Source organism: Musca vetustissima, unplaced genomic scaffold, assembly GCF_032173495.1.
Source record: "Musca vetustissima isolate MV318-11 ecotype Yass unplaced genomic scaffold, APGP_CSIRO_Mvet_v1 utg39994, whole genome shotgun sequence".
NCBI lineage: Eukaryota > Metazoa > Arthropoda > Insecta > Diptera > Muscidae > Musca > Musca vetustissima.
In genome coordinates, this window is record NW_026872710.1 from 25056 (window position 1) to 43502 (window position 18447).

The 18447-nt window shown below is 35.2% G+C and overlaps 2 protein-coding genes across 2 annotated transcripts; one reads left to right on the forward strand and one right to left on the reverse strand.

The window, feature by feature from the left end:
* Positions 1-1266: 1266 nt before the first annotated feature.
* On the reverse strand, positions 1267-2157 carry LOC133337775 (RWD domain-containing protein 2A). Its single transcript, XM_061545979.1, has one exon. It carries the CDS (start codon positions 2155-2157, stop codon positions 1267-1269), a length of 891 nt encoding a protein of 296 aa, XP_061401963.1.
* Positions 2158-2285: 128 nt separating this feature from the next.
* LOC133337882 (uncharacterized) lies at positions 2286-18308 on the forward strand. The gene is made up of 11 exons (XM_061546088.1): positions 2286-2402; positions 4072-4725; positions 4788-5102; positions 6543-7298; positions 7357-7844; positions 9549-10165; positions 10228-10619; positions 10678-10844; positions 13053-13750; positions 13912-14100; positions 18304-18308. Exons 1-11 carry the CDS (start codon positions 2286-2288, stop codon positions 18306-18308), a joined length of 4398 nt encoding a protein of 1465 aa, XP_061402072.1.
* The last annotated feature ends 139 nt before the right edge of the window (positions 18309-18447 follow it).

Sequence of the window (18447 nt, forward strand, 5' to 3'; positions counted from 1 at the left end):
CCTGTCCCACAATGATTTTGATCTCTCTCTCTCTCTCTTATTATGTGCCAGCAGCGAAGACGTTCTTTTGCGAGAGAATTCACCTGCACCAATGCCTCCCTCCATCTTTGACCCGTCTGTAAAAAATGACAGACCTGGCAGAGGTAAGGAGCCACTAGTCCAGGATTCTCTACTAGGAAACACTACTTTGATGTCATTAATGTATCTGTGTGAGGGAACATAGTCACAAATATGTCTATTTCCCCTCAAGAGGTCACAACCTGGCGTTATGTTTAGGATACTAGCGTGACCATAGTTCAGCGATTTCCAGGCATCTATTTCCCGGAGCCTCAGAGCAAACCTGGCCGACTGGAATTTAATCAGAATGTCCAGTGGTTGGAGATTCAGGATTGCATTCAAGGCTGCCTGTTGTGTACTTCTTAACTTAGTTTTGTCAGCAGCATCTTTTTGTTGACCCCCTGCCACCAAACAAGAATGGGGAGGACGATCGTAACATACAGCCAGTATATGATCTCGGGTCTTAATCCCCAGGTCTTACCTATGGAGTTCTTGCATGAGGATAGTGCCAGTAGTCCTCAACATTCCTATTCCACGTTAATTTTCGATCAAGGATGCCAAGTGCCAAGGTATTTTGCTTCTTCAGAAAAGGTTAGGGTCACCCCTTCCAGTGATGGCAGGCTAGGGATCTTACGTTTCCTAATGAAGAGCATCAATTCTGTCTTAGGGTTTACCTTTGGCGTATCCCCAGTTAGACATGGTTGAAAGGGCAACCTCCAAAATATCTGTAATTGTCATTAGAAACTTACCACCAACCAGCAGGACTACATCATCGACATAGGCTACAACCTTTATCCTAGGATGATCGAACTTCAGCAGTATCTCATTTATCACCAGAAGCCACAGAAGGGGAGTATGCAGTATGTCTCTGTTGACACATTTCCTCACGGAAGTCTCTCCTAAGGATGAGTTGATAATTCTGCTTTCAAGTATTCTATCAATCCAGTTCGTTAGAAGTGAGGGGATACCTGTGCTTACGAGAGCAGAATGGATGGCTTCTAGCTTCACATTGTTAAACCCTATACATTACTTTTTCTATAATTCATACTTTGTGATTTAATTGGCTAAAATTTTTTTCCGGTCGGAACAGTTCTCCCACAAGGAATTATGTTTCTAAAACATTAATTATTTTTATTTAAAAAGGAAATATACAAAAAATTATTTAACAAATTTTGAATTATTTACAATACTCGTATAATAAACTACAAACTATTCTAACCCAAATAACTCCTTTTTCATATACCCAGAATTGTGATTCTCCAAATATTTCAAAAACAATGCCATATTCATAACACCATCACTATTTTCAATATCATCACAAAACAATTGTTCCTTGAAACCCTCAAAACGTCGTAATTTATCCATCTTATCTTTCGCTTTACGGGCAGATTCAATTTTACACAGCGATATCTTTTGCCAACCATATGCCCTTATGGTACGCCAAAATTCCTGAGTATTTTCTTTGGTACCCTCAACACAAATGATGCCAGGTTTACCGGGCCGACTGAAGCCCGTCAATTCCAAGTTGCGTGCCTCCTTAACAATTTCTTGACGTTTTGTTTTCGATTTTATGTGATGTGAATAGATCCACAGACGTTCAAAATCCAATAGTTCATCTTCTTGATTGGTCGTGGTGGTCATCACCTCAAAATCACTTGCCTTTCGTTGTATTAAATCATCAATGTGATCCTGCAGCCATGATAAAACCTGATAAATATATGTTTCACTTTTATCCATTGATTCAATATAAATTTCCAATTCCTTTTTCAAATAGATCTCTTTGTTTTTCGTTAGCAGTGGTGTGTGAACAATGACAATTGCATTTTCCAGCAGTGGATACATGTGCGGCAATTCTATGCGTACTTCCAGCTTTTCATTAGGTCTTCCACATTGCAACTTAATACTATAATCGAGGTGGGCTTTAAGGCACAACATTACATTTTCAGTGGTGGGATTTTCCAAGAATTCATTGAAATCACTTATAACACCCGGATCGAAAATGTGCATTTCTCCAGGACTACAATAAATCGAGGATAACATATCCACCTCTTCCAGCTGCTTGGCAATACATTCTTTATACATTTCCAATTGATCATCCATGCTGTTGGGATGGAGCTGAAAATAGAAAGAGTCCAAATTTTAGAATAATTATTTAATTTGAAATATTTTGTTTTCTTTTTTCAGAACCTCTAGTATTAAGTGGATTTAAAAAAGTGAATTCCCTACCGATGCCATTTCCTTTAGATGTTTGTGTTATTCATATCGAGGAATCGGATCATAAATATGCTGCAGCTTTACATCGCAACGAGAAGGGTTCGAAACAGTTTACAGTACTTAAAATTGTGGTAGGTATAATAAGTTCGAGCTGTATACACATTTTTTTATAGAAAATAGTTCACAGATCCAAAGGCTATATTTTTAAAGGGGATCCAGGACTACATTTTTTCTATAGAAAAAAGCACGGACTGAAGGTCTACATTTTTTTCTGTAGAAAAACACACTGTCCCTTAGGTTTACTTTTTTTCATAAAAACAAAATTCACCAACAACAAGGTCTACATTTTTTCTATAGTAAAAAATTTCACAGACCCCCAAGTCTATCTTTTTTATAGAAAAAATTTCGCAGACCAAGAGGTTCACAAACTTTTTGTAAAGAAAAATATTCACAGGCCTTAGGGTCTATACTAGGCTGTTTCTCCGCCGTTTGTTGTCCAGCGACAGCCGCATATGAGGTAGATGGGTCAGCCAGACGCGAAGTCATCGTCTTCTTGGGTGAAGGTTGCGGACCTTCTGAAGAACGGATGCGCTTCACAGATTTGCTCTGTGGGTCGGCATTTGCTCTCGCAGGAAACGATGGTTCCTTGTCGGACTTTCCCTGCTATCTATTTCGACCATTGGTGGATCCAACCAAAGCTTTATTTCCACCTTTGTCGCTAGGCGTAGAATCGGGGTTTGAGACACAGCCCTCCACACGTTGTCACCCTGGGTGACATTTTGTTTCGGGATGTGCCTTTTGACTAGGGTTAGGCTTCGAGCTGGGCTTCAGATCAGAAGTCGGCTTAGCACCTTTGTCAGGGACAGGGGGTTTCGCCGATTCCACCACTTTTATGCGAGCAGTAGGATTCGGGAATGAGCTCCTGTCCATCTCGAGTTCACGATGGAGAGCGTGCGGATATTCTTTCGAACATCCTTACGAATCTCATCTTGCGATTGATGAGGTGAACCTCCCTCTTCGAAATCAAATTCGCGTCTTGCCCCACGAAACAGCACGTTTTTAGTGTTTCGCTACTTCTAGGGCCTTCCCAACATTTGAGCCGCTGTCCGTTGCTGGGGTCTCGATAGATTCCCCATCGTCGGACATCGCCTCGCAGATTGCCTCTGAAGTTTATTGTCGGCAAGTGCTGACACAGGATTTGTTGTAGTCAGACTTGAAGTCGGTCGGTCAACAGGGTCTGCGCTTCCTTCGTTAATGCTACAACAATCCCCCTGTGTAGACTTGGGCAAGGCTATGGAAGGGGTGTTCCTGTCTGATAGGCCTGTTTACTGTATTGTTCGACTGCTTGTGGATGCTATTGGGACCTGTGTGATAGATATGCTGTTTTAGATTGAATCTTTGGATATCTTTTTCTCGATCATGAAGATATTTCCTGACATACCTGGGAAGCCTGACTAAAAGGCCATGACAGTCTGATAGGGCTGTTAATCTAGAGATTCATACTGTATTCGTCTTCTCCCTGGCCGACCGTTGAGTTGATCATTATTGCTTTATAAGAGGTCTGCAAGGTATCCTTATCAGAGCTTTTTGCCGGACAGCGACTTGAGAACCCTGTATTACTTCTCATCTTATCGTAAATATCAGTGGCTTGTGCTGACAACTTGAAAATCCTTTAACATAGTCCCCACGGCATCTGAATCTCTAAACCAGATTGACTCGTAGGAAGACTTCGACTTCGTATTATTTTTAATTCCCTTGAGGAAAAAAATATTTATTACCAGTTTTTTTTCTAATTTTCAGAATAAAACCCATGAACCACTTGGAAGTTATGCTCTACCGAATGCCCTCTCTATGGATTGTACTACCTACAATGGAAAAGGTTTTGTTTCAATTGTAGAGGTGAATATAACAAAACATGTCTCCGAAGATACAGCCACAATCTATGAGATAACTTCGCAGCATGTCAAACCCATTCAATCCATAAAAAATACGCAGTTGAAAAGCACCCATCTACATGTCAGCGATAATGAATGCTATCTCTTTCAAATTACCAGTAATGGAGAATCCTGTCCATATTTTAAATGGTCCAGTGATAAAAATTTTAAACATATTGGAACTTTACATTGTCCGAACAATACTGAAAATTTAAAACCATTTACAATAAATCAAGAAGCCTATATTGCAATGGCAGTTAACGATGACAACTCTTCGAAAATCTTCAAATATTCTCGAAGTTCGAAACAATTTGAATTATATCAAAATATCGAAACAACAAAGGCCAAGGATGTGGAGTATTTTCAAATACAGGAAAGGAATGAGGATACAAAACATTATCTAATTTTTGCCTCTAGCGGAGAGGATAATTCGATTGTCTATTTTTTCAATGATCAAAAGCGGTTTGTACCCTATCAGAAATTATCTTTAAATAGGGTCAAGAAAATTCAGGTCATAAAGGTAAGGGGAACTTGAGATTTATTTTAAATTTTCTGATTGAAATAAACTTTCATCTCTTGCAGTTTGAAATGTCTTGCCTTCTCATGGCCTCCTGTTCTGAAGATGATATTCTGGCATATCGCTTTGATAATGGAAAATTCATGGAATTACAGTTGCACTTTACGGGTCAAAATTTTCATTTATATCGGGAAAATGATAAACCTTTTTTGTTAATTTCCCATAGCAATGCGGTGGAAAATCAAGCCGTCTTATATGAACCTATTTTTAAGGACGTAACAAAACTACAAAAATTAAAGCAGGATATTAGTGAATGGCTTGAACAGGAATCTAGGAAATTACAAATTAATGATATTGAGAAATTGGCCGCAAAAGTGCAGGTAACAGATCAGGTCCTAACTCTTTTCAAAAATTTGAAACTGGGGTTCTCCGAATTTTTTTCTATAGAAAAAAATTTGGAACGGGGGTTGACCGATTTTTTCCGAAAAAAAGTGTGGAACTGGGGTTCTCCGAATCCCCATATATATTTTCGTCCGATTTTTTTTAAGGGATGTTCAAAAGTAGAATCTGAACCGATTACAACAAAACTTCATAGACATTAAACTGGACCTAATTCAGCACGCTGTGCAAAATTTTGTCTCAATCGGACAAATATTGAGAGTTTGGTGCACCAATTAGGTAAAATCGGACGAAACTATAGAAAAAAATTCGGAGAACACAGTTCCATAGTTTTTTCTATAGAAAAAAATTCGGAGAACCCAGTTCCATAGTTTTTTCTATAGAAAAAAATTCGGAGAACCCAGTTCCATAGTTTTTTCTATAGAAAAAAATTCGGAGAACCCAGTTCCATATTTTTTTCTATAGAAAAAAATTCAGAGATCCCAGTTCCATATTTTTTTTTATAGAAAAAAATTCAGAGATCCCAGTTCCATATTTTTTTCTATAGAAAAAAATTCAGAGATCCCAGTTCCAAATTCGGAGAACCCAGTTCCATATTTTTTTTCTATACAAAAAAATTCAGAGAACCCAGTTCCATATTTTTTTTTCTATAGAAAAAAATTCAGAGATCCCAGTTCCATATTTTTTTCTATAGAAAAAAATTCAGAGATCCCAGTTCCATATTTTTTTCTATAGAAAAAAATTCAGAGATCCCAGTTCCAAATTTTTTTCTATAGAAAAAAATTCAGAGAACCCAGTTCCATATTTTTTTCTATAGAAAAAAATTCGGAGAACCCAGTTCCATATTTTTTTCTATACAAAAAAATTCGGAGAACCCAGTTCCATATTTTTTTTTTATAGAAAAAAAAATCGGAGAAAAAAATTCAGAGAACCCAGTACCATATTTTTTTCTATAGAAAAAAATTCGGAGAACCCAGTTCCATATTTTTTTCTATAGAAAAAAATTCGGAGAACCCAGTTCCATATTTTTTTTTATAGAAAAAAAAATCGGAGAACACCAGTTTAAAAATGTTTTCTATAGAAAAAAAATTCCCGGAACACCAATTTCGAAAATCATTCTGTAGAAAAAAATTCGCGGAACACCAGTTTCAATTTTTTTTCTATGGAAAAAAATTCGCGGAACACCAGTTTTAAATTGTTTTCTATTGAAAAAAATTCGCGAAACCTCAAAAAAAAATCGCGGAAATTTTTTCAATATATGTCTGCATCTTTTCTAGAATAAACGCAGTATCCTCGAATCCTATGTTGCAAAATTGAAGAGAGCTATAACCCCAAGCAATATTGATACCGTCTCCACGAAATCGGTAAAATATTGAAACATTAAATACGATATTCATTTTCATTAAAAACTCCTTTTTTAGTTGGTCTATCCAAAAAAGAAAATGTCCTCGAATTATTGGCAAACCTTGTGCTATATAAATCAGGCTTTGAAGATACTTGAAGATGAAGTGGTTCCAAAACACCCTACAAAACGTCAAACTAAGGAAAGCGACCACGAAGAGTCTTCGGAATATGTTTATGAGACCCTCAACATAAAGCAGTTAACTATCGACAATAAATTAGAAGCAAAGATAATCAACAAAATAAATATTGAAAATCCCGAATTCCAGGCAATACATGCCGACAAAATAACCATTTTTGAACAATTCTTAAAACCTCTTCCCGAAGATAGGTCATCCGATCTAAACTATATGGAAGATAATGAAGTGCTCATGATTGAAAATTTGAATATTAATGGAAAATTAAATGAATTTACATGGATGGAACTATTAAATGATACACTAAAACGAGAGGGTGATCAGCAATTGATAAATGCTCCCAATATTAAAATAAAGAATTTAGAAACCTCGCGACTTGTTGTGACCAGTAATGTTGTAAATCAACAACATTTGAGTACTCTAATACCCATAGATGGTGGAGAATATGTCATCAATCAAGATATACAATTTGCCCAACCGATTCGTGCCAAATCCGTGCAAATAAATGAACGATTGAATAATGTCAATGTACTGCAAGGAAAACTTGATGTTTTATTGCGGCGTTCGAATGAAACACAAATTATTGAGGGTCCGAAAAGTATGCGTAATGTTAAGGTTATGGAGCCGGTAACAATTGCAGTAAGTTAAGGAACTCTTCAAATTCAAAATATTTTTCTTTTAATTTTTCTTATTGCAGGGTCAAATGTTGGGTAAACATCTGGAATCGATAACACCCAATAAGGCAATACATCAACCCCTGGTACTGCAGGGTGATTTTATGATTAACGGTGATGTGGATATCAATCGATTATTAAAAACTGGCGACATCATTGATTTACGTGAAAAAATGTCCGTCAAACAAACGCTGGAGAGGGGTATTCGCATGAATCAACATATGGAAGATATTAAATTGAAATTTCTTCAACCGCTTAAAGCCAATAACACATTGGTGAGTTTTGTGAATCGTAATGATTTACAAAGGCTGGTAAAACTCAATCAAGATGAAATACAAATTATTGAAGGACCAAAACGATTTGCTGGTTCATTGGAAATTAGTCGTGGTTTTAGTGAATTTAAAAATCTCAATGGCATCGATATGGAAAAATTGGAAAAGAATTCATTTCTGCGCAATAATAATCAAACAATCACGGTGCCAGTGAAATTCGGGAAAATTCAGGCAAAGAGGTGAGTTTTTCGAGAGAGAGAGAGATAGAGAGGGAGAGTTTAGTGGGAAGGTGGCAAATAACTATGGCGGTTCCCAACATAACCCAATTTCTTTATATTAGCGTACAACAGAACTGACCATATATGTTGTTAACATCTCGAATACTGGTTCATTCGTGTATGCTATTTATCCAGATCGTTCGCGTTTATGCTACTAATATACCCAAGAGATGCTGAAGTCCTGACATACTCTCAGATACGATGGTGGTATCGTCAACATATCGTATGTTATTAAGAAAGGCGTCATTTACACATATCCCTCTTCGAATTCCTTCTATCGATTCTTGAAATATTTTTTTGGAACATATATTGAAAAGTAGAGGAGATAGGATATATTGTAATATCTTCAGTCAGTTGTCTATCAACATCCTTTTAATGCAGTGAATTTCTTTCTCAAATCCTACCAATAGATATGAGGAATAATATAAGTTCATCACGCTTGACTCTATCAAATTCTTTTTCGTAGTCTATAAAACCGAGCTTAAAAAAGATTTCCAAGCGCGTCTGTCTTGTGCGCATCTTCTCAAATTTGAAAGACCATGCTCCGAGATGTTGTCTTCTACTTGGCCTTTCCATGTAATTCGTGGCCTTCCCCTTCTGCGTGAACCATCAGAGCCTCGCATACTCATTCATTCGCACATAACCTAGCCACCGTAGTCATTGCAGCTCAATACGACTGACTATGTCAATATCCGCGTGTACATTGTAAAGCTCGTGGTTCAAACGACGCCGATATTTACCGTCGACGCAGATCGGTCCGTATATCTTTCGGAGAATTTTTCTCTCAAACACCCCAAGAGCTATCTAAATTCTAAATTGCTTACTTAGACCATAGTAGCATCTTTTGGCCATCACTATCCTTCTCCGAATTTTAAAACTGATGCCATTCGTTTTGTTTATGGCGGTACCAAGCTATATAAAATCCTTAACTACCTCGAAGCTGTAGTTCTCAAGTTCCACAGTTGGTCCGAGTCTACTGGACGTCTTGCGCGTTGATACCATCAGTTTGGTCTTCTCGCCATTTACTGCCAGACCCACTTTGACAGACTCCTTCATTTTGTTCAAAAAGATGGCTGTTACCGCTCGCAATGTTCGACCCATTATATCGATGTCATCGGTGTAGACGAGTAACATGTGTTGTTTGGTGTACAGAGTGCCATTTCTGTTCACCTTTGCGTCTCGTATGACCTTTTCCAACAGAATGTTTTGTTTGTCTGAATCCTCGTTCGGTATTGAAGGGCTCCGTTAGGTCCTTTCCGACTTTAACTGCCGACCATGTGTCACTTAAAGTTATTCTACATAGCCGTATTAATTTTGCAGGAATGCCGAACGCAGACATGGCTTTAAACACCTCTGAACGGATAGGGCTGTCGAATGCGGTTTTATAGTCGAATAATAGGTGTCGATGTGTTTTTTCCAGGATTTGGTCAATGGTGGATTTGCCAGGTCTGAAGCCGCTCTGGTATGGTTCAATAATGTCATTGACCAATGGCTTCAGTCGTTCACACAGCACACTGGATAGCACTTTATATGCGATGGGAAGGAGGCTAATTCCAATATAGTTGGCATTTTTTTTATTCTTTGTAAAAAAATAGGACTTTTGTGTATTAAAATTAAATCCTGAATACACCTGAATTAACCTTCTAACAACTTTTTTACTTCCAGCATCAATAGTACCTCAATTCTAATTAACAATCGTAATGTATCGGAATACCTTACCAAATCGTCCAATCAATCAGTTAATGGTAATCTAATTGTGGACAATCTCAAAGTGGAAACATTGAAAGTAGATAATCTCAATACGAATAATAGAATATTTCAACAAAATATTGTCGATATATATCGACAAAAATCGCGTAGTGCTCCCAGCCAACAAGAAGTATTTTCGAAAAATCAAAAATTCCATGGTTCGATATATGTGAAAAATTTAATTCTGAATTCCACCATTAATGAAAGGAATATACAAGAGATTGAGCGGAATCTTCTCCAATTAGAGGGTAATATTAAATATGTTGGGAATTTTAAATTCAATTATCCCATGAATGTCACGAAGCTGTCATTCTATGGTAAATTGAATGACATCAAGGCGGAGGAATTGGGTAAAACTTGGCTACAGAAATATGCCAAACAACAGGTGTTTATGGTGCCACAAACATTTGGTACGGTGTCGGCGAAAAATGGTTTACATGTAGAGGGAAATTTAAATGGTTTCACCATCAATGATCTCTATACGAAAACCTATTGGATCAATCGGGATGAGTTCTTAAATGAAATGGTGTTTGGTAAGCTAGGACTTGAAAAATATATATGAAATTATTACAAAAAAATATATTTTATTTTCTAGAAAATCCCATTGATATCACCTCCGGTTTAACCACCCAGACCCTCAATCATCACTATGTACCGGAGGAAATTCTTTGTCACAATGAAATTCAGCGTGTTCTGCACCCTCTCACCATAGAAGGAGATTTGGAAGTTTTGGAGGATCCATTAAATGTTACCATCATTAAAAACATTCATGTCCAACGCTTAAAGGAATATCTTCAGGATGATTACTGCCACCAATTAATTGTTGAGAATGCCTATGTGAAGCACGGTCCACCTGCGTATAAAACTTTAAATTATCAAAATATTGCAAAAACCTTGGATGCGGTATGGTTGGCAAATGAAAATGTAGTCTTGCCAAAAAATGTCAATATTGATGATGCCTATTTTGAGGGTCTTTTGGAATTTGAGGTAAATATCAAAAACGATATTGAATTTATATGTCTGTTATGTTTTTTTTCGATTTCAGGGACGAATGAATAACATGGACTTGGCTTTCGTTAAGGAAAATTACTTTAGCAAATCGAAATCTCAAAATGTTGCAAGTCAAGTGGTATTGGCAGAAACGGCAACATTTGCCGAAGATATCCGGGCCGATGATGTACAATTGTTTGGGCCCATTATCGAAGAAAAGAGGTAAGGAGAAAAAAACATTTCTAAGTTCGAACAAACCACTCCACTGCGATGTGGTATCATTCAATCCTCTTAAATTGATAGCGACCTTTATATAGATATGGAGCCATGTCTTTGTAATTTAGGTAAGAAACTTAAAAAGGATGCACTTTCCCAACCATTTTAAATTTTATAATGATGCTGTAGATTAGAGCAGGTTCCGTTGTTGAGAAGAATCTAAGACACTTTACTGGTAAAGGCCCTGATATGGTAATGACCAGTAATGATTCCTGTCATTACTCAAATTTCAGCTTTGGTCAGGTTCAACAGTGAGTATGTTCTTTTGGTAGACAGAGTCGGCCAAATAAATCTTGACACATTATACCTAGGTTCATTGTGCCAAAGTTCAGAAGCTCTTTCGTCGAAGAACGCTCAAAGTTCCGATTAAGATGACATCAATTGTTGATCTGTAAATTGTGATGCTCTTCTAGCTAATTCGTCTGCTCTTTCGTTACCCATGATGTCACGGTATCCTAGTACCCAACACAGCCGATAGCTATAAGTTCTTCCAAAACTTTTCTACACTTGAGGACGGCCTCAGATTTGATGAAACAGGATTTTAAGGCTTTAAGAGCCGCTTGACTATCCACAAAGATAGTCACCGGTTCAACGATCTCTGCATCCAGACTTTTTATAAATTCCGATGCCTTCCAAATCGCGAAGATTTCAGCTTGAAAAACACTACAGATGTTATCCAGCTTGTAGGTAAGCACAAGGCCTAGCTTTTCACAGTAAACGCCAGTCCCTGTACCTACTTCCATCTTGTATCCGTCTGTATAGAAAGACAGACCGTCCAGGGAAGGTTTCCCCGTTTCCAGTCGTCTCTACTAGAAATAACGACATCTTAATCGTCAAATCTCAGGACTGGTGATATATAGTCGCTTAGTTTTACGCGTTGGTACAGTGTAATATGTGGTTCGTTCAAGATACAACCATGCCCAAAGGTACAACTTCGCCAAAGATTTTGTTCATACTGCCTTAGGGCAATACGCGCGGACTGACACTTGATGATGAGGGCCAGAGGCCTTAAGTTCAGTATTGCGTTCAGAGATGCTTGTGGGGTGCTCCTCATGTTAGCATCGAGGCGGCTCTTTGCACCTTATATCATCACAGCCACTTCGGTGGGAAAATGCGACTAAAACCAAAATACACAAAATGGCCGGGAACTTTATTTGTGAGCTATGACAAAAGATGTACCGATAACGGAAATTTACTGCAGAATTGTTTTTAACCCTCCAGGAACCATGAGTACCGATCTAATGCCAATTCGGTGGGAAAATGCGGCCAAAGCCCTCAAAATACCAAAAATGAGTACGGATCTATTGCAAAAACTGGACAGATATTGAAAAATTTCTCCAGAGGAGCCCCGGATAGCACGAAACCATCCAATAACACAGATCGAATACCGAATTACAGACCCTTCGTTGGAAAAATAGCCCCTTCAGAATACCGAAAAAAAGATCGAAATCTTTAATAAGGCTATAACAAAACATATACTGGAGCTTATAAAAATATATTACATATCTCCGCTGATGTTTCTGATTAGTGGAGTGGACATTATCAAACTTTCCCCGACAACTTTAATGGGGTAAAGTGGATAAATGCTACCCAGCAAGACACCAGTGTCTAGGCGTATTTTTTTATTTTATAATTCAAGGCTATAGCCTATTTCCAAAAATATTATGGTCCCAGACATTCGTTTCCCTCCTTACATTTATAAAATTAAATGCTCTTACCTGTTAACCTGCCGAACTTCGTTATCAAAACAAAACTAGCAATTAAATGCTTCTTCTTTAAATATAAAATTGAGAAAATTCAAACGGAATTGATAACACATTTATTTATTGAAAAACAAGAAGAGTAGACTAGATCGAATATTGGTCCATATAACGGTACCTCACAAATTTCGGTATTTTGGGAAGCTTTAGCCGAATTTTCAACCAAAGTATTTTTTACCCAATGGAATACTTTGGGTAGAAAATGTCCTTACCAAAAATACTGACTCACGTTTCTAGATAGATCCATATAACAATAACCCCCATTAATAATTAATAATAAATTAAGGTGAATTACTAAAAAATCTCAGTTTATTGTGAACCAATCCATCTGCAGTAATATGATTCCCATTAATAATATTAAGAAATAATAATTACATTTTAATAATATTTACAGCGGAACACAATTGGATTTTATGAAATTTGTCGAAAATACGCTAAAAACAAATAATGATCCCCAGCATCCTCCTACAATAACCGGCAATTGGTCAATTCTGGAAGCTGTTATTGATGGAAACATTAATCAAATTTTAATAAATAATCTAAATTTAGTTGATGATGTAGTTCACAATAACAACAACAACAATGGTTCACCATATGAAATAAGAGCTCCCAAAATGTTCTTAAAAGGTGCTGTCATAGATAATCTAATGTCCGATGCCACTAGTGTCCTTAACAAAATACCCATTGGTAAATGGATTAATGAAGCCGTTTATCTATATGAAAATTATACCATATATGGTACAACAACAATAACATCGATGAACATCTTTAATGATTTACAAGTTATGGGCGAACTTAATAATATCACATTTACCGGAGAAAATCTTTTTTTGCAAGATAGTAAACAAATTCTACCGAAAAATTTACGCATAATAAGTCATTTAAAGGATGAAAAACGTTTCCTTACCAATAACATTGATAATTTATATGTTGATTTTATTAATTCCGAATATATGCCAAAGTTAATGGATAATTTAATTCAATGGGCTAGAGATACGGAAATTGCAAGTCATCTGGTTTTTAAGGAGCCAATTAATGTGGATAAATATTATGGTCCACCGGATTATGGAACACAGCAAGCCACCAATACACGTTGGCTAAGATCAGTGAAGGGGGGAAATGAGTCAAATACTTTGCAAAATTTCCGAAGCTTTGAGAAAATAAAATCTTATTTGAAAAATATTACAAAAGGTAATTTAAATTATATATTAATATATAAGTTAATGTTATCAAATTTTAATATCTGTTTTCAGACACAACTTATGCCTTGGATCATTTTGAAATAGCCCAAGCCTTCACTGCACATTCATCAAAAGTTATGCATTTGTATTTCAATGATTCTTCCCATGTTATCGATGTCTTAGCTTTATTGGATAAAAACACCCAAAAGATAGATTTTTATAAATGGCATTCTGATCGCATGCAATTTGTTCAAAGTTCAGGTAAGTCGAAAATTAAATATTAGAATTTATTAAAAACAAAAACATAAAAATATATATTATTAAATATATATAACAATCACTTCTAATATTCTTCAAAACGTGTGAACAAGTAAGGCTCTATCGGCATCTAAAACGCCCTTTATTTAAATGATACAATTGAAACTATTAACAATAACATATCTAGGATCAATCATGATTATCCATTCTACATTTATTATTAAAATTCCTGTGGATATAAACATCCACATTATTTTATTTAATATTGTAATAATTAATACCTTTCTCTATAGTCACTAAAAACTATTATTTAAACCTCTGATTGTTTTGTTTAAAAATCCACTATTAAAGTTGGCGTTTAAGGTTCTGGTAGTCCTTCACAAAGAGCGACATTTAAGGACACTTAAAAGAATGGGTTAAAAAAACACAAACAGACATGAGTGCATAAAATGCTAGGATTGATAGAATGCTGGAAAGCAGAATTATCAACTCATCCTTAAGAGAGATCGGTGAGTACACCACAGGCAGCATTGAATGCGACCTTGAATCTCCACCACTGGACATTCTGATTAAATTCCAGGCGGCCAGATGTGCCCTGAGGCTCCGAGAAACGGATACCTGGAAATCGCTGAACTATGGTCACGCTAGTATCCTCAACATAACGCCAGGTTGTGATTTCTTAAGGAGAAATACTCACATTAGTGACTATGTTCCCTCTCATAGAGGCTTTAATGACATCAAAGTCGAGTTTCCAAGTAGGGAATCCTGGACTAGTGGCTCCTTACCTCTGCCAGGTCTGTCAGTTTTCACAGACGGGTCAAAGATGGGGGAAGGCACTGGTGCAGGCGTTTACTGTAGGGAATTATAAATATACAACTCATATAAACTTAACAATCTTTGTAGCGTCATTGCAATCACGAAAGTGACCGAGATAGTAAAAACACTTACTGCCGACAATACGGGACCAATGACGGTCCCGGCGGCCCTCAATGCGTTGAAGTCGGGTACTACAAACTTAAAAGCAGTTCTTGTTTGCAAGTCCACTCTGAATGATACAGGACAGATAGTTAACTTATGTTGGGTTCCAGGACGTAATGACATAGATGGGAACGAGATAGTCCATGAGCTTGAAAACATGTGAGACCCACAGGACAAGCAATTATTTTTATCGAATCTATATATATATATATATATATATATATCTGTGCAACTACAAATTTAGGCCGATTTCAAACTTTTGTGCAACGCAAAATCAATAACATTTCTAAGTTTGTTTTAACGTTCTGATTTAGTTATTATATATATTTATTTTTTGTTAATGGTGCATCAAAATCTTCATGTTCGATTGACACCAAATTTTGCACATCGTTATAAAGTTAATATAGCCTAACATATGTTAAATTGACGAATATTGCGATTTGTAAAAAATTATTATTCAAATAATTTGTGCACAAAATAATGAACTAGTGGTTTGTGTACCAAAAAAACTGGTTATTAAGATTTAATTTTGAAAGCTCTCTTTGATTTAAATTGATTTACAAAATATTGACACTTTGCACAAAAATCTCCCCTAATGAAATGGAAATGTGAACCGTTATAGCTTGTCTTCGAATTTGAGCTTGAAAGGGTTTAGTAACTTGATGTTTGGAAACTTGAGGTTAAGTAACTTAAGAAATAATAAACATTTTTATTTTATTTACTTATTCCAATAAATGGAATGAACTTAAATATATATGGGAAATTACAAAATTCTTTTAAAAATCCAATAAAAAAATTTTGAAAAATTTTTTGCGAGCACATTTATGATTTTTGGTACATAGGTTAAGAAAAATATGCTGATTCGAAATCTGTTCGCGTGCACAAATTCGGATGCTGCGCACAAAAGTTATAGCGGTTTTAAATCTGTATTTCAAATATATATTAAATGGATTCCCGTTGTAATTCGAATTTCTTCACAAATGCCTAAACACCATTGTTTTCTTCGCATACTAGTCAAATCACACTGAAATACGGTTTAATAGTCGCGAAAAACAAATAGAAACATGAAGATATCGGAAAATAAAATAAATTAATTTTTGAATTAAATCAAACATTTTTTTTTGGATTTTCGATTTTTTTAGTATATAAGAGGATGTTTGCTTTATCTTCTTAAAAACTATTGAATATAAATATATAGTTTATTCTGAGACTTGAAGTGGATTTTGACGTAGAATATTTTATTTTGACATTATATACCTAAAATTAAGTTTCATGTTACTTTTATGCACTTTTCGAAAAAATACTGGGAAATGTCTTAGAAAAAAAAAATATAAGAACATTTTGAATTTTTGGTTCAAAATGTAAAACTATATATTTGTATATGTTTATATATACAGTTTTCTTTTTCAGTGACTTATGCTAAAAATTGATGGAGAATATTTTTGTCCTTTAAACTATCGTTCTAAAACGACATCTTGTGGGAAAAATAGGTAAAAACTAAATTACGATATTAACCCTAGAATGAGTTTTTGTTTTTTAAGATTTTTGACGTTTAGGCTGATTTTTGAGTTTTAGTCTATTCTGAGACTTATAGTAAAACTTTCTGAATATTTCTGTGTTACCTTTAACCCCGTTTTGAATAGTTTTCAATCACTCCTGGAAAAGGGGACCAAAAAGACCCCTTTAATGAGTCGGTTGAGCGTTAAAGTTGCATACCTAAATATTTCTCGATAATTTGCCGAAGACACTATATACCTAAAATGCAAGGATTTCAGGAAATCATAATAGCCGCGAAAAACAAATAGAAACATGAAGATATCTGAAAATAAAATAAATTAATTTTTGAATTAAATCAAACATTTTTTTTTGGATTTTCGATTTTTTTAGTATGGTTAAGAGGATACGGGTTTGTTTTATCTTCTTAAAAACTATTGAATATAAATATATAGTTTATTCTGAGACTTGAAGTGGATTTTGACGTATAACATTTTATTCTTTGACATTATATACCTAAAATTAAGTTTCATGTTACTTTTATGCACTTTGTCGAAAAAATACTGGGAAATGTCTTAGAAAAAAAAATATAAAAACATTTTGAATTATTGGTTCAAAATGTATGACTATATATTCGGTATATGCATTATATATACAGTTTTCTCTTGTTCAGTGACTTATGCTAAAAATTGATGGAGAATATTTTTGTCCTTTATACTATCCTTCTAAAACGACATCTTGTGGGAAAAATAGGTAAAAACTAGTAATAAGTACGATATTAACCCTAGAATGAGTTTTTGTTTTTTAAGATTTTTGACGTTTAGGCTGATTTTTGAGTTTTAGTCTATTCTGAGACTTATAGTAAAACTTTCTGGCGAATATTTCTGTAGAATATTCTGAGCAGCTTTAACCCCGTTTTGAATGAGTTTTCAATCACTCCTGGAAAAGGGGACCAAAAAGACCCCTTTAATGAGTCGGTTGAGGGTTAAAGTTGCATACCAAAATATTCCTCTATATTTTATCAGTAATATTGCCGAAGACACTATATACCTAAAATGCAAGGATTTCAGGAAATCATAATTCGAAAACTATCAAAATTCTTGAAAAGGGGGAATATTGCGTGAAAAAACAAACAAAAAATTCAGAAACTCCATATTTGGTCCAATACAGCTTAACAATTCCCATTTGATTCTTTGGAAAAGTGTTTAATTACTCAAAATACACTCTAAATTATTTTTGAAATTTTTATTACTTCACACTTCTTTTCAAGCTATTTTCTTGTAGTCTTAAAATATTCCCGATAAATTCCTTCCAAAAAATCCCAAGCAATAATGGCCTTCAACCTAACCATACGCAACAATATTTTCGTTGTTGTTGTTTTTTGTAGAAATACAAAATTCCTTTAAGCTACCCCTTGTGTGTGTCACATTTACTACCTAGTTCCCAGTAATGGCGTTTTGCAACATCATTTTCACCCCTAATTATTTGAAATTGTTGTTGTTTCGATAAACAAAGTGATTGCCCTTGGCTGGTTGTAGATGATGCTCATCAAGTAATTTTCCCGCTCTTTTTTGAATTTTAAATGTTTTGTGCATACATACAAAATGCCTTTTTAAATTGAATTTTTATTTTTTGTCATTATTTTTTATTTATATATTTTTTAAAAATGATTAGCTTATTAACTAAATATGAGTGGGATTATGTTTTCTCTTTTTTATGTGGAAATACTTTTAGCATAAGGCTAAGGTTGTCATACCTTCCTCTATATGTAACAGAACAGTTTTTTATTAGTAAAAATCGAATGAAAAATAAAATTAAAAAATGTAATAATTAAACCGAGAACAAGCACAGACAGACAATGGCATTAAACAAAATTTA